We start from the raw sequence: 14135 nt of genomic DNA, 5'->3' as shown, positions 1-14135 counted from the left end.
TTGAAATCCCCAGCTGTCCATGGAATGCTGGAGCTCTCTCCACCCTTCGATCGTCATGGGGAACTCCGGGTGGTGTAGCGTGTTCTGTACCCATCTAGTCAGCACAACGACCATCGCCTGTTCACCTGAGTTGTCGTCCTATGGACGATCGTAACCACGCACTTCGATAACCCCGTTAACATCCTTACGGACGCGTTTTTTAGGTCGGTACGGATAACTCTCGTCGACGCCCACAAACTCCGACACGACGATCCCGTAGCCACAGTCCGAACACTGGATATCGTCCCGTTCGTAGAATTCGGAGAACATAATGATGTTTGACTCCATTCTCACAAACTTTCCGGTCGTAGTAGACATCAAAAAATTCTGTGTGATCCCCTCGATAGTGCTATCGTCATCATTTTCTCGAACGGTGACGAGAGTCTTGAGCTTCTCCGAGACACTGATCTCCATGTTGCTGAAGTAGAAAACCACCATATCAAAGATCTGCTTTACGCTTTCAATACCCTCGAACTGAATAATCGAGAAGCGAACGGAGCAGAAAGCCCGGCTATCAGTTTCATAGCGTCGGTCCTCTGTAAGATCCTTGAGTGGGTCCAACTCTGATCGACGAATTTCAAAAATTCCTCCCCTGCCTTGAGCTTCCTGAATTTCATTGCTTGCAGAGTTTTCATGTCGAGATTTTGAGTCTTTCTTTAAGATAATCTTCTCTTGTAATGGTGTACCAGCTTGAATGTTCTGCAGTCAGCGTCGTCATGTGAGTACACACGTTATTCAGCGTTAAGGTATCGCTACGTACGCACAGCGTGTAATCCGACATGATTGACAGAGCCTTGCAAAACGTTCATATGCTCCTGAACGCCTTCTTCCATCATCTGACGGCGTGAATTACGCACCAATCGATCTACGGGATAGTCGAATCTATCGCTCGTTTCTTGAGCGCCGTCATCTCTTTCTGTAAGATCCCCATCTCCTTCAAAAGCCTCTCCATCTCTTCCTACAAAATAATGTTTTAGCTTCTTCACTAAAACCTGCATCTTTAGTTAAAAAAAAAGAAATATCACCACCTTTCGTAAAGTATGCGTCCTCTTGCGGTGCTTCCTCTTCGGATACTTGCGCTTTTGGTCGCGCCACCTCGTGAGTGTCGACGTCGCTTAAAACCTGCGAGCGCTCCTCCGCATCTGATTCTGGCCACTTAGCCGTCGACGAATTCGCTGTGTTTCAATTGGTTTGGGTCCAGGCGAGCGCGTTGGTGCTGCAGTGTCGCTTAACGGGGATGAGGTCGAGGACGACGTAGCAGAGGATGCCGTTCCAGCTCGAGGGAACGCGCCTCGCCTGATAGACAGCAAGCGTAAAGCAACGTCTTTATGTGAAAACTGGACAAAATCGGGGGCTATCGTACAGCACAGTGTTGATTAGGACAATTGCAATGCTCCAAATATCGTGTTGACTTAAACTAAATTGTGACTATGGTCAACCACGAAGATTTTCTGCTATCGTTCGATGCAAGGCTCGTCCCCAGAGATCCATATTATCGCGTAATTCATACCATCCGTCGGTGCAAACGAGGAATTTGGGGTAGTGCATTCGGTTCTGTACCCATCGGCTAAGGACAACCACCGGCTTGCCGGCCTGGTGTTTTGGCATAAACTCGCGGATTTCCAGTACGGCGTTCACGTCGCGACGTACACGTTGACTAGGAACGTACGGATGTCTGTCGTCTTCGTCTACGAAGTCAGCGACGATGATCCCGTAACTTTTGTCTACTGAGCCTATACTCTTTTGTGTACTGCGGTCGTAGTACTGCGAGAACATGACTGTATTCGACTCCATCTTCACATTTTTGTGGGTGGTAGACACCAGTCGGTTCTGTACAATTCCTCCGTCATCACCTCCATCGTCTTCACGGATCGTAATGTGGCCGATCTTCTCCGAAATACTGATCTCAATATTGCAGAAATAATAGAGCAATAGATCGAAGACTTCCTTTACGCTCTTCGCGTCTTTGAATTGCGTAACAGTGAAGCGAGTCGAGCAAAAGTCTCCGTTCCCTGCCTCGTAACGACGTTCCTCGCCCATGACGTTGCACGGATCGAGCTTAGGCCGACGCATTTCCATGAATCGTTGTGCCTTCTCCATCTTTTTGATCTTAATTGCCGCCAATATATCACGTCTGGTTTGCTCATCGGTCTTCAAGTGTATAAAGTCTTGCAGTGGACTCCCAGATTGGATGGTCTATAGGAAATATAAGACTGTTAAGAGAGTCACACTGAAGCCAGTAACGACGGAACGTACGCATAATGTGTACTCGGACATGATGGAAGACAGCTGGCTGAATATTTGCTGACGTTGTTGCACGCTTTCACGCAAAACTCTTCCTGCCTCATACTTCCGCTTCAAGATCTCTTCGTTCTCGTCAAATGGACCAATCTTTCGACTTCGCATGTCCACGATCTGAGCTTTCAGAGCCTCAATCTCCATCTCCAACCTTGCTATTTCCTCCTGCAAAAAAATAGCGAATCGTCAGTATATACAGCAAACAGAATGCACCACGACATTTGTCCTTCACCTTTCGAATAGTATGCGTCGCCTTGCGATACTTTCGTTTGCGCTTTGGTTTCTCACCAGCTACGGTATTACAGCTCGTTCCCTCTTCGTCACTCGTGCTCAGCGGCCTCGGTGCGTCCTCAACATATCTCTTTTTCGTCGTGTAGTGCTCTTCATCCCCTCGACTGAGTCGGTTATACCGCTCCAGATTCGTCATCACCGTCCTATTGTCGATCCCCTGTCTCCAAATGGCCGCCTCCCTCCCTTCCGTCGACACCACCCAGGACTTCGCTATGTCCGCATCGCTTACAGACGTTGAAGATGAGGCACTAGCATTAAAAACCGCGGACGCACGCAGCAGCGCCGGGCTGGGCATCGCGTTGAGCGTCTGGAACGGCGTCTGCGCCTGCGGGAAGCTCGGCGCTAAGCTGAAGCCCGCGACTGCTGGATGGCGGTCACCAATGAGACGGGCCGGCCTCCGCTGCTGCCCAGTGGCGTCACCATTGAGTCGGGCGATGTCCTTCATCGCAAGAGCTCAAATGGCTCGCAAACAAGCGGACGATGGTGACGGGCCACTTGTACCATATTTATGGTACAGTGAACATAATCTGATTGGCTTTAATTTCGAACCTTATTCACCAATCACAATCATTTTTGCGACTAGCGAGACCTAAAAATGTAGCCATCGTTTATTGCCCTTTTACCTCCGACAGCAGACTACGGGGGACAACCGCTCCATCATAGTATGGTGCAGTGTTTGTATCCATCGCTCGGTGTTGTCACGCATCTCATGCCAGCCGGACTGCGGGATGTCGTACTCGGGGTGATACACCTTGCTGTGTACCCATCTTGTAAGCACCACAACTCGTCCCTCGCTCGTGTTCTTCGATCTGGTGCGTACCCCATGTCTTATTGGGTACGACGTGAGTTCCAACACAGCGCTGAAGTCGCGGCGAATACGTTCGTGCGGATGATACGGGTTTAAATCGTCGTGGTCCACATAATCCGCCACAAAGATGCCGTAGCCATTTTGATGACCTGCATCTTCGTCGCCAGGTTCGTAGCGAGAGAAATATACCGTGTTTGACTCCATCCGCAGCCCACCGATCGTAGTAGACACCAGTCGATTCTGTGTGATTCCTGGCGCCATATTGTCGTCGTCTTCGCGGATTGTGATGTTGCCGAGCTTCTCCGACACACTAATCTCGATGCTGCTGAAGTAGCCGAGTAAAATATCGTACACTTGCTTCACTGTGTTCTCGAACTGCATCGTAGAAATGTACGTCGCGTAGAAATCCCCGTTCGACGCTTCGTAGCCGTGATCTTCTCGCATTGGCTTCAATGGATCCACTCGAGGTCGTCGGTCGTTTAGGAACTTGGCTCCATCCTGCAGTACCTTGCTCTTCAACGCCAATAGTGTAGCGCGTCGTGCATGCGTGTCCTTCTGTAAGTGAATTGGCCGATGAATCGGACTGCCCACTCGAATATTCTGTCAAAATGTCAAATAAGAAAAAAATAGTTAGAAATAGCACAAAATTTAGAAATACTACCCACTCACAAATAAAGAGTACTCGGACATGAGGGCGTGAATCTTGGTGCATTCCAGTTGTTGCTTCTGGATCGCCCGTCTCAGCACTCTATTCGCACTCTGCATCTCGCTTGGAGTGCGAGCTTCCACGCCCACACAAGTGGCGAATGCGCGTGCCTTGATCTTTTCCAGCTTGGTGTGCAGTTCTGCTAGTTCCTCTAATAAAGTTGCCTTCTCCTCCTGCGATAAAACCCAATGTAATCAATAAAACCCAAATATTCACAAAATTTCCATTTCCTCCTACCTTGCGCACGTTGATGGTGGACTTGCGGTACTTCCGCTTGGGTCTTTTCTTCTGAACTTCCTGCGTCTCTTCTCCACTGTCTTTCTGCGACTCATTCAGTTCACGCTTCTTGCATACAGGACTGGAGTCTGCACTGGGTGAAATGTCACTCGTCGTCTCCGTCTTGTCGTCGTCGTCATGCATCTCGTCCATCGACGCCAGCCACTTGGTCGCCATATCTGTCGCCAGCCGCGTGGGGGACTCGAGCGCCTCGGGCACCGCCACCTTCGCGTTGCCACTCATGGCCGAAGACGCACAGTGCCGGTGCTTGGGACCGAAAAGGCAACAGGTTTTTGATGGATAATTTTGCAAATCGCGTGGGAAAGGTGAAATCGGAAATAAACGAGATTTTTTTTTTTTTTTTTTAGTTGAATGCAACTTTGCCAAAGCGAAAGCACCAGCACTGTTCTGTGTGGAGAAAAATGAAGTGGCAAATGGTAGTGAACGAGAAAGTATTCTGCAATTTAGTGGCAAGATGACAAGTGGCAAGGAGAAAGTGAGGGTGACTGCGGAGTATCGACTATGTTGTGCGACTAGGAGCTCAATTGAAAAGTTAGAGTCGCCTGTGTTGCTTGGACCGCTGGACCACATTACGCAGAACTTCACGCCGATTACGGTTGTTTTTGTGTATCATCGATCGGAGTCCCTTAAGGAAGAATTGGTTCCTTTAAAGCGATTTCAACGGAGTTTGGAGCGATTGCTGGACTATTATCCTCACCTAACTGGTCGAATTGTGGTGGACGAAAAGGATAATACGCCTCGGATTGAGCAACTCGGTGCAGGGGGAAAGTTGATTGAAGCTAAAAGCAGCGAACCACTTGAAGCGTTTGAGGCGATTGGAGACGATGATGAACCTGCTTCGAAGCCTCGACTGATCGTTACGAATCTTCCTGAAGGAGGCAATGCGTTGCTGCCATCATTGGCAGGAATAAAGAACCCGATTCTGAGTGTGCAACACACACGGTTTGCGTGTGGTGGAGTGGCAATTGGAATGTGCATCAGACACATAATTTGCGATGCATCTGGATTTTTCCAGCTTATACGTGATCTCTCCGAGCTGTATCGTCAATTTCCAGGTTGCGACAATGACAACGGCAGCGTACAGCTCTCTAAACCACCACATACTCATTCTTATAAGGCGGAGCTACACAACATGACGTCTGAGGAGCGACAAGAAGCACTTAAGTACCAACCCACCGGTTTCAAGCTTTCACCGGAAGCGGGAAAAGCAGAGAAGGAGACAAAAAGCAGAACCCTTTCTCCCACTGTGGTAGGCCGTGTACTACGCTTTTCTTCAAGTGAGCTTACAGCGCTAAAGACCAAAGCAAACATAAACAACAACGGTAAACCACTGTCGACCTTCTGTTCTACGGCTGCTCACATTTGGCAAAGCATATCCCGTGCACGAGCGCGTCTACGCGAAGCTAATAGCGTGGTACCAATTAAAGCAGCTCAGCTTTTGATACCCGTTGACTTTCGCGCCCAAAACCAAAGAGATGTACCACCTCAGTATTTCCCGAATGCTGTGTTTTCCCCAGTTGTATCAGCCCCTGCGGCCCAACTGCTGGACGCCCCACTATCTACCGTCGCTGCGTGGATTCGTGAGGGTATCCAGCCTCAGGAGTCAATCGAAATGTTGAAGACAGTGCGCTGGATTGCAGCGCAACTTGACAAGCGGCGTGTGCAGCCTTGGTACAACTACGAGCAGGAAGGTGTATTTGTGACTCAATGGAGCAAGTTCGATATGTACCAGGGTGCCAGGTTCGAAGTATCACCGTCACTTGTGGCTCAACCATTCACGACTTCATCACTATATGATGGGCTGACTTACTTTATGGCCACTGAGGACCAGCTAAAGCAGTCGGCGTGTTCTGCAGGAATTTCGTCAGGGAACATTGACGTCAGTATTGCACTCGCGGAGCCAATCTGGACTATTCTAGATCAAGATGAGAGCTTTCGACGTCATCGTGGCTGGTAAAGCGATGAATATCTTTTGAGCCTTACCGAATAGGTTTCTGAATGTTGCTGCGATGTAAATAAATACACAGAAACAGTTGTGCTTGCAGTCGGCACAGCTAATTACCAAGCACCCAAATGCGCTCCATGTAGACTGTCAGTCAAGGATCTGATCACCAATCCGGTACAGACATTCGTCGCAGTGAAAGATAGGGCCGTGGGTGCGAAATGGTGACAAGTGACTATCTGCACAGATACTCTAAACGCACATGCAGCGACAAGCAAACCCAACTTTAAATTAAAGTACAACAATGACTCATCCTGAATATGTGCGACGAAGATATTAGTGGGCGTGTTTGACAATTTGTTTTGTCACCAATGATTGCACTAAATGTGAATTCTTTGTGCATGCTTTTATCCGTACATCTGTTCCGCTTGAAGCCAATTTTGAGCCCGGCAGGTGGATCATCCGATTTTGCGTTATGATTGTGTCAATCTCGTATAAACTAAAATGTGCGTTCAACCAGAGCGTTGATGTATGCATGGTTTCGGCTGGTGTGCCATTGTAGCTTCACTTCCGTGTATGATAGTACACTTCTTGCTGAAAGTAGCAATCTTACCAGGTGTTAAATTGATTACGCGGTATCGTTGTAGGCGTTGGTGTGGGCACTATTGATGCAAGTTTACTTTACTTTTTTGGTATTACTTCAACTATCATACTTCCAGTTGCTGGGTCTCAGCAATATGTAGGAGTTCAATACAGCACCAACCATGATGATATCATGTTTAGTGCCTATCAGATGTATTGGAGCACAAGAATGTTTCCATTGGTCACTCGGATACTTGCAAGGGCTGCTTTCCAGCTCCAACCAGGAACTTCTTGGACCACGGTAGGACACACCATCACGAATTCCTATCCTCCGTACTGTAAACACCACATGCTCTCGGCCCCTTAGTGATGTAAAATGTGTTCATGTGTCATGACGACAGATCCGAGTCCCAGATGCCCCCTTATTTTATCCAGTTCATTTCTGCCAAGCCTCATTTCCAGATTCCCTGACAACCAACAACACCAAACGGCAGAAGACGAATGAGGTTTTACCTCCTCACCGCTCTCGCGGTGGCTACTGTTCAAGTCTCCGCTGTCTCCAACACTTCTTCCCATGGAGACTTGAATGGCTGGTATCCCTGCTACGACTTTACTTTTGCTGACGAGGGATCGTCGCCCGGAGAGGACGCCGAATGCGCCCTGTACATCGCTCCTCTATGCTATCCTGGAATTTGTGAGACGCCGGACAACATCGAGTCCACCAAAGTCGAGATTTTCGTGAAGCGCATGCTAGCCACTTCGGGCAACCCCGAGACTGCACCCAACGTCTGGCTGATGCAGGGTGGCCCTGGTTACTCGTCTACTGCAAGTAAGTTCATCTAATTCCTCCATAACTCTATTCGCATCAGTAACTCTAACTGTAACTGATGTTTGTTTGCCAGTGGAGAGTACTATGGTTAGTCTTCAACAGCAACTGGAAGGGGCTGTGAATGTTTACACAATGGACCACCGCGGCACTGGACGCAGCACTTTATTCAATTGTGTGGCGGCTCAAGTGACCACCTCGGGTTCTCCCTGGGGAAACGACTTTATCGCGTCGGAAGTGCCCACGTGCGCTAAAGATTTACAGTTCAAATACGGTGGCGACTTAGCGGCCTTCTCCGTAACGAGCGCTGCTACCGACCTCAAGACTTTCATCGCTAAGTACACGAATGGCAAGAGTACGATTGTCTACGGCGTCAGCTACGGCACGATGTTAGTTGAGCGGCTGATTCACTTGGCTCCGCCCGCAGTAACCGGATATGTCCTCGACAGTATTAGCACTGCCTCTGGTAGTCAAGCCGCGTACTATTCGGACTGGGACAAGAATTACGGGGAGATTGGAGACGCCTTTTTCGAACTCTGTGACGAAGACAAGAGTTGCAAGGCCCATTTTCAGACCAAGAGACTCAACGACACTGTCCAAGCACTTATCGATACTTTTGACAAGGAACCGAATTCAACTTGCGCTGCGCTGATAAGCAACGTGAAGTCCAAAGGCCTCGACGGCCTGCCTTCGTCCTCCCTACGCTATACTCTGGGCATTCTTCTTCAAGATACCAACATGCGAACACTGATCCCACCTGTTGTGTATCGACTCAACCGCTGTGCATCGAAGGACATCAACGTTCTGAAAAAGTTCGTGACGACTCTAACAACAAGCGTCCTCGGCGGTAAGAGCGAAGACGAAACGTACTTGTCGAATTTGCTCTTTTACCTGATCATATACTCCGAAATGTGGGAGATCCCGACACCATCCAAGGTGGAGATGAAGGCACGGTTCATCAACGCTAAAGTTTCGGACGACCCGACGTATCCGATGGATCCGGTTTACTGCGCATTCTCGAAGGAAAAGTCGAAAGCTTGCGCCGAGTTTGGGCTGAGTGGCTACGACGCTAACCCCATTATGTACGAGCGTGATCAGTACTGGAACAAGAGTGCTACAATTCCGAATCAAGCCAGCGTTCTACTACTCAGCGGTAAACTGGACCCCCAGACGCACCACAAGTACGCCGATGCCCTAATTCACTCTCTAAAAGGTGACAATAAGGAGTTGATCTCGTTCGACTACTCTCCACACGGCATCACTTCATCGACTCAGATGGTTGCAGGAGACCCGAACAGTGAAATTTGCGGGATGAAGCTGCTTCTATCTTATATACAAAGTGGTGGCGATCTGAAGAAAATGGACAAGTCGTGTGTGGCCAAAATGCCAGGTTTCGACCTCACGATTCCACCTGGCCATCTCCATGGGTTACTAGGAACGGATGACGCTTACGAAGGCGTCTACAAAGCACCAACTCGACCGTCCCAGTGACCCAACAAAGTCGAAAAGTGACATTAGATCAACTTCAATGTCATTTTTTGTATTCCCGGCGTTTTGTGTGGTCCACATTCACAGTAATTGCGATCTTTTTTGGTGTTGAAGTGACAGCTCCGCTAAAATGATGGCCAAGTTCCTTGTGCTCCTGTGCATCGTTGCAATCTTCACTAACCACTGCAGCCATAACGCCGATGCCTCCATAGCACCCCGGTCGTATTTTTCCAGTGTTCGTACGCCTCAGTCGCCAAACGACCCAGTCATCGCTGACGCCGCCAACGTATTAACATTTTTTTTACCCTACATGCAACACTCTTTACGCTAACCATAATAACGCTAATGTCACTTTGCAGTGTGCGGTGGATCAGCTTCGAGCACTGTCAGATTCCGGCATCTACACGACGTTGTCGCTCTCTAAGATCCACGCAGCAGCGACGGAGGTGCGTACTTAGTAACTTGTGTATCATTAGAACACGTCTAACGTCTGGGTACAGTTAGGGGATTTCCATTACGTGATTCACCTGCAGGTAGCGTTAGCGTCTCCCTATTTCCGCAGTAAACAAGAAGTGGAGGACTTCGAGATGATGGTATTGGAGAGCAAGCCTCGCATAGAGGAACGCGCTAGCGGCAAATTCAACGCTACCCGCAGTATTGCTATTGATGAATTTCCGGAAATGGACGAAGACGCTATTGAGAATTTCTGGATAGAAATGGTTGAACAAAGACGTCAACGTCGCCGCGAGTTGTTCGACAAGTGGGAACGTGAAGAACAAGAAAACGAGGCAAGTAGCAGCACTAATCAACCTGGGAAGGTCACAAAGACCTTAACACTCGACGAACTCCAGAAGATGCCTACCAAGCAGCTTCGTCAGCTACTCACACCGGAGAGTACAGCTGCGCTCCGTGCCGCTATCTCAGCCATTCTGGACGAACGCCTTACACTCCTCGAACAACGCGAAGAAGCTCTTAACCGCGACGAACTGTAAGCTAGTGCTTCTTTGTTAAACCAAAGCAAGTTAGATGAGATCTGCCACGTTCATGGGCATCTCGTCGATCTGCGTGCTATAGTACTGTTCAATGTCACGCAGGATACGGATGTCGTCGTCCTTGACGAAGTTGATAGCGACTCCCTTACGGCCAAAGCGACCGGAACGACCGATACGGTGGATGTACAGCTCGCGGTTGTTAGGCAGGTCATAGCAGATAACCAGCGACACTTGCTGCACGTCCAGACCGCGACCCCAAACGTCTGTGGTAATGAGGACACGGGAGCCACCGGAGCGGAACTCCTGCATGATGGCGTCTCGCTCCTTCTGGGGCATATCTCCGTGCATAGCGGAGACGGTAAAGTTGGCCTCACGCATCTTGGACGTCAGCCAGTCCACTTTCCGCTTCGTATTGCAGAAAATCACAGCCTGAGTGATGGTCAGAGTGTCGTACAAGTCGCACAGAGTGTCGAACTTCCACTCCTCCTTCTCCACAGCCACAAAGAACTGCTTGATGCCTTCCAGCGTCAACTCGTCGCGCTTTACCAGTACTTTAACCGGTTCGTTCATGAACTTACGCGTTAAGTCCAGCACTTCTTGAGGCATAGTGGCTGATACCAGTAATACCTGGGTAGACGGCGGTAAATACCGGTATATATCGTAGATCTGCTCCTTGAAGCCTTTGTTCAGCATCTCGTCGGCCTCGTCAATCACCAGCATCTTGATGTTACGCGTGCGCAAGTTGCGCCGACGGATCATGTCGAAGATTCGACCGGGTGTACCGGACACAACCTGTACACCAAAGTCGAGACGACGGATGTCCTCGCCCACGCTCTTACCGCCAATACAGGCGTGACATTGCACGTTCATGAAGTCTCCCAAGGCCAAAACGACCTTCTGAGTCTGCTCAGCCAACTCGCGAGTGGGGGAGATCACCAGAGCTTGCGTTTCGTTGCTCGATGTGTCCAGAGATTGGAGGATGGAGATGGAGAAGACCGCAGTTTTGCCTGTTCCTGACTGAGACTGAGCGATCAGATCGCGGCCCTGAATTGCTGGTTTAATGGCGCGTTGCTGGATGGCTGAAGGCTTCTCGAAGCCTGTTAAACCGCGTAGAAACCAATAATAACGATGGCAATATGCGGGCGTGAGCACTCTACTGCGATCTAGAGCATATGATAGAGAGGAGAGACGTACCGTATGAGTAGATTCCTCGGAGAAGGTCTTCCTTGAGCCCCATGGCTTCGAATGTGGGGAAGACGGTGATGTCCTTGGACGTCGTGAACTCCACTGTGTCTCCATCATCTTCGTCCACAAGACGCGTACCTAGAAGAAGAAATAGGACAGCAATTGATAGCCCAGAAGGTCAGCTATGTGGTCGTAGTGCATGGAGCAGGTGAGGGTGCGTAGGGAGAGAGGTAGAGGCACACGTACGTCGCTTGGTATCCTCGCGTGGCATGGTTGCTGGGCGGTCTTCGAGATGTGTGACGCCAACCACTGAAGCGTTTCTAACGTTTCTAATTTCTTGATAGAAATACGGTATCATCTGTAATTAAGGAGATTAGGGACAGAAAAAAATAGAATACAGTATCGATACTCTAACTTTCTTGTCTTAATTAGAACTGTGTCATTAGAATTCCTATTGACGATTACTCAAATTTTTAATGGTTTTTTTCCCGTCTGAATGCCATCCAAGTTCAGACAGAATCTTGAATTTAGATACAAAAAAGTACTTTGTATTGAAGAAGTGCGCATTGGTTTCGGCCCAATTTTTTTTTTTATTAAGATGGGCCATAAGCTATGAGCAGTCAAGACAAGAACTTTTTTGTCAGGAAAAGTGCTTTATGACGTTTTCAGAAAATTTTTGAAAGAGAAAACCATGGTTCGAGCGCTGCCGAAGAGTGTCATCGAGGACATCAGGGCGAACGCTCGACAAATGGAGCATCGATCTTTAGTCAAGCATTTCACTTACATTTTTCTTTCGGTTGGGTCAAAAACCTCGCCACTGCTCGCAATACCGTCTCGCTGTTCGATTAGATATCCGTCGATGCAAAAATTGGACTAGAATCCGGCCATGGCTGCACTATTAATACCCACTCCCGTTTCGAAAACAACAAACCGCCCATTCCGTCGTGCGATGCACTCACACTCCAAATTTAATCGATCGCAGCTACAGTCAACTTGCCGATTCACATGTTCAGGGCAAAAGTGGTGCCGAAATCGCGTCAACAAGATGATGAAATGCTGCTCGACAAAGATCGAATCTCCAGGTTACCAGCTCGATGCACTCGTGCTCAGTATTACTGGTTTGCTCTGGTGCTAGTTATAATGCTCACAACTGGAATCAGCGGTTTATGTTTGCTCCGAATAGACAGCTTGAGCCCAGAGATTGTCACTCTTGACCGGAACGCAACGACAGCAACGACGGCTACAAATAAAACACCTACTAGTCTTCGGATTGGAGATCAGAATGAAACATCTGTCAGCCTTCAACCCAAAGATCAATACAAGACTCCTACTAGTCTTCAAATCGAAGACCAAAATACGACATCTACCAGTCTTCAGATTGAAGATCAAGACAAGACTCAAATCTTAGATCAAGACAAGACATCCGCCAATCTTCGGATTGGTGACCAAGACAATACACCTCATCAGAAACGCCAAGTAGACCAGAAACGATTCGCCTACTTCTTCTACGTGACCAGCAACACGTATGCGTGCGCAGCGATACAATTCATTCACCACCTCGTTAACGATCTCCAAATGAACTCGAGTCGCATCGATGTTGTCGTGATGCATACTATTCATGCCAATGCCCCGCTTCTCCATAAACTACAAGATCGATATCACGTTCGCACTATACTCGTTGACTCAGTAAAGGCCGACGCAACAGAGCCGACCTGGAGAGAGTCATTGACCAAGCTCCGGGCATTCCAGGACTGGGGATACGATCGCGTCGTGTTCTTTGACGCAGACGCTGTACCCATGGCTAACCTGGACCACCTTTTCGATTTGCCCCCTGCCACTCTATATGCCCCAACAGCGTATTGGCTCGAGCAGCCATTTTTCGCTAGTACGCTGCTGGTAATCGAGCCGAGCGATGAAATCTTCAACGATATGATTCGATGGGCACGCGAGCGAGGGCCTGCTGCCGGCTTTGACATGGATATTCTCAATACGTACTTTGCAAATTCGGTACGATACCTGCCAGGAGTGTATACTGTGCTCAATTCGGACTTTCGTCGTGCACCCACTGAGAAATCGACTCTATTCGATACAACAGCTGAGCTGAAGGAGAAAACCCGACTAGTGCATTTTTCGTGCAAACCTGATGGGTCGTACGGTAAGCCGTGGAATTGGCCATCGCACGATTTGAGCTTGCTTGATGGTGCACGGTTTGATCCATTATTTCGGCAACTGTTTGTGGAATACTGGCACGGAGAACAGGAGCTTTGTGCAAGCTAAGAGTCGACACTAGACGTCGTAAGAATATTATTTTACATAGCTTTTATATGCTGAGCAGGTTACACTCGAAGTTTATCGCAGCCAGTCGTCGGAGGTATTTTTCTTTTTTAAAACAATAACTTTGTGCAGTGCTAATGGTGCACCGTAAAGTAACATGTGAACTGTCAGCCCCCACGATACGCGTGGTGGCAAAACCCTCGAACGAGTCTCTCGTCCTTTATATTCATGGGGTGATTCTAGTCTCTCTACCGATCCAAACGAATAAAATAATCCATAGGATTGCCCGACTGATTATGTTAGTCATTGACCAGACTCTGCGTCATTGCAACCTTCAATTGCTGATAACTTAGTAGTACAGACAATACTCTTTTTGTAGCGATAGCCATTTGTACTACTATCCGGGG

At 48.6% G+C, this 14135-nt stretch overlaps 8 protein-coding genes across 8 annotated transcripts; 4 read left to right on the top strand and 4 right to left on the bottom strand.

Moving 5' to 3' along the window:
- Positions 1–138: 138 nt before the first annotated feature.
- Positions 139–820, bottom strand: PPTG_17061 (hypothetical protein; the record flags this gene model as incomplete). The annotated part of the gene is made up of 2 exons (XM_008914905.1): positions 139–738; positions 800–820. 2 exons carry the CDS (start codon positions 818–820, stop codon positions 139–141), a joined length of 621 nt encoding a protein of 206 aa, XP_008913153.1.
- Positions 821–1387: 567 nt separating this feature from the next.
- On the bottom strand, positions 1388–3132 carry PPTG_17060 (hypothetical protein). Its single transcript, XM_008914904.1, has 3 exons — positions 2570–3132; positions 2296–2502; positions 1388–2235 (listed from the first exon to the last, which is right to left on the bottom strand). Exons 1-3 carry the CDS (start codon positions 3071–3073, stop codon positions 1474–1476), a joined length of 1473 nt encoding a protein of 490 aa, XP_008913152.1. The 5' UTR covers positions 3074–3132; the 3' UTR covers positions 1388–1473.
- PPTG_17059 (hypothetical protein) lies at positions 3107–4784 on the bottom strand. Its single transcript, XM_008914903.1, has 3 exons — positions 4380–4784; positions 4106–4315; positions 3107–4036 (listed from the first exon to the last, which is right to left on the bottom strand). The coding sequence occupies exons 1-3, from the start codon at positions 4659–4661 to the stop codon at positions 3248–3250; spliced, it is 1281 nt and encodes a 426-aa protein (XP_008913151.1). The 5' UTR covers positions 4662–4784; the 3' UTR covers positions 3107–3247.
- On the top strand, positions 4685–6725 carry PPTG_17058 (hypothetical protein). The gene is made up of 2 exons (XM_008914902.1): positions 4685–4707; positions 4787–6725. Exon 2 carries the CDS (start codon positions 4894–4896, stop codon positions 6394–6396), a length of 1503 nt encoding a protein of 500 aa, XP_008913150.1. The 5' UTR covers positions 4685–4707; positions 4787–4893; the 3' UTR covers positions 6397–6725.
- Positions 6726–7429: 704 nt separating this feature from the next.
- PPTG_17057 (hypothetical protein) lies at positions 7430–9340 on the top strand. Its single transcript, XM_008914901.1, has 2 exons — positions 7430–7792; positions 7866–9340. The coding sequence occupies exons 1-2, from the start codon at positions 7465–7467 to the stop codon at positions 9278–9280; spliced, it is 1743 nt and encodes a 580-aa protein (XP_008913149.1). The 5' UTR covers positions 7430–7464; the 3' UTR covers positions 9281–9340.
- Positions 9341–9407: 67 nt separating this feature from the next.
- Positions 9408–10269, top strand: PPTG_17056 (hypothetical protein; the record flags this gene model as incomplete). Its single annotated transcript, XM_008914900.1, has 3 exons — positions 9408–9563; positions 9637–9723; positions 9778–10269. 3 exons carry the CDS (start codon positions 9408–9410, stop codon positions 10267–10269), a joined length of 735 nt encoding a protein of 244 aa, XP_008913148.1.
- PPTG_17055 (eukaryotic initiation factor 4A-III) lies at positions 9842–11829 on the bottom strand. The gene is made up of 3 exons (XM_008914899.1): positions 11701–11829; positions 11464–11592; positions 9842–11366 (listed from the first exon to the last, which is right to left on the bottom strand). Exons 1-3 carry the CDS (start codon positions 11810–11812, stop codon positions 10300–10302), a joined length of 1308 nt encoding a protein of 435 aa, XP_008913147.1. The 5' UTR covers positions 11813–11829; the 3' UTR covers positions 9842–10299.
- A 630-nt stretch (positions 11830–12459) lies between these two features.
- On the top strand, positions 12460–13731 carry PPTG_17054 (hypothetical protein; the record flags this gene model as incomplete). The annotated part of the gene is made up of 1 exon (XM_008914898.1): positions 12460–13731. The coding sequence occupies one exon, from the start codon at positions 12460–12462 to the stop codon at positions 13729–13731; it is 1272 nt and encodes a 423-aa protein (XP_008913146.1).
- Positions 13732–14135: the final 404 nt, after the last annotated feature.

The sequence above is a fragment of the Phytophthora parasitica genome (genome assembly GCF_000247585.1).
Source record: "Phytophthora parasitica INRA-310 unplaced genomic scaffold supercont2.64, whole genome shotgun sequence".
In the NCBI taxonomy this organism is placed as follows: Eukaryota; Oomycota; class Peronosporomycetes; order Peronosporales; family Peronosporaceae; genus Phytophthora; species Phytophthora nicotianae.
This window is presented reverse-complemented; position numbering and strand designations above follow the sequence as displayed.

Bases quoted from the DNA above. Each gene is read 5' to 3' on its own strand.
- PPTG_17055 (XM_008914899.1), bottom strand. From the start codon at position 11,812: ATGATACCGTATTTCTATCAAGAAATTAGAAACGTTAGAAACGCTTCA. The intron at 11,593-11,700 runs GTACGTGTGCCT...TTCTTCTTCTAG, and splicing joins ACGCGAGGATACCAAGCGAC to GTACGCGTCTTGTGGACGAA. The intron at 11,367-11,463 runs GTACGTCTCTCC...GCGGTTTAACAG, and splicing joins CCGAGGAATCTACTCATACG to GCTTCGAGAAGCCTTCAGCC.
- PPTG_17059 (XM_008914903.1), bottom strand. From the start codon at position 4,661: ATGAGTGGCAACGCGAAGGTGGCGGTGCCCGAGGCGCTCGAGTCCCCC. The intron at 4,316-4,379 runs GTAGGAGGAAAT...GTTTTATCGCAG, and splicing joins CCACCATCAACGTGCGCAAG to GAGGAGAAGGCAACTTTATT. The intron at 4,037-4,105 runs GTGAGTGGGTAG...ACATTTTGACAG, and splicing joins TGTCCGAGTACTCTTTATTT to AATATTCGAGTGGGCAGTCC.
- PPTG_17060 (XM_008914904.1), bottom strand. From the start codon at position 3,073: ATGAAGGACATCGCCCGACTCAATGGTGACGCCACTGGGCAGCAGCGG. The intron at 2,503-2,569 runs GTGAAGGACAAA...ATTTTTTTGCAG, and splicing joins CGACGCATACTATTCGAAAG to GAGGAAATAGCAAGGTTGGA. The intron at 2,236-2,295 runs GTACGTTCCGTC...TATTTCCTATAG, and splicing joins TGTCCGAGTACACATTATGC to ACCATCCAATCTGGGAGTCC.
- PPTG_17058 (XM_008914902.1), top strand. From the start codon at position 4,894: ATGACAAGTGGCAAGGAGAAAGTGAGGGTGACTGCGGAGTATCGACTA.
- PPTG_17057 (XM_008914901.1), top strand. From the start codon at position 7,465: ATGAGGTTTTACCTCCTCACCGCTCTCGCGGTGGCTACTGTTCAAGTC. The intron at 7,793-7,865 runs GTAAGTTCATCT...TTTGTTTGCCAG, and splicing joins TGGTTACTCGTCTACTGCAA to TGGAGAGTACTATGGTTAGT.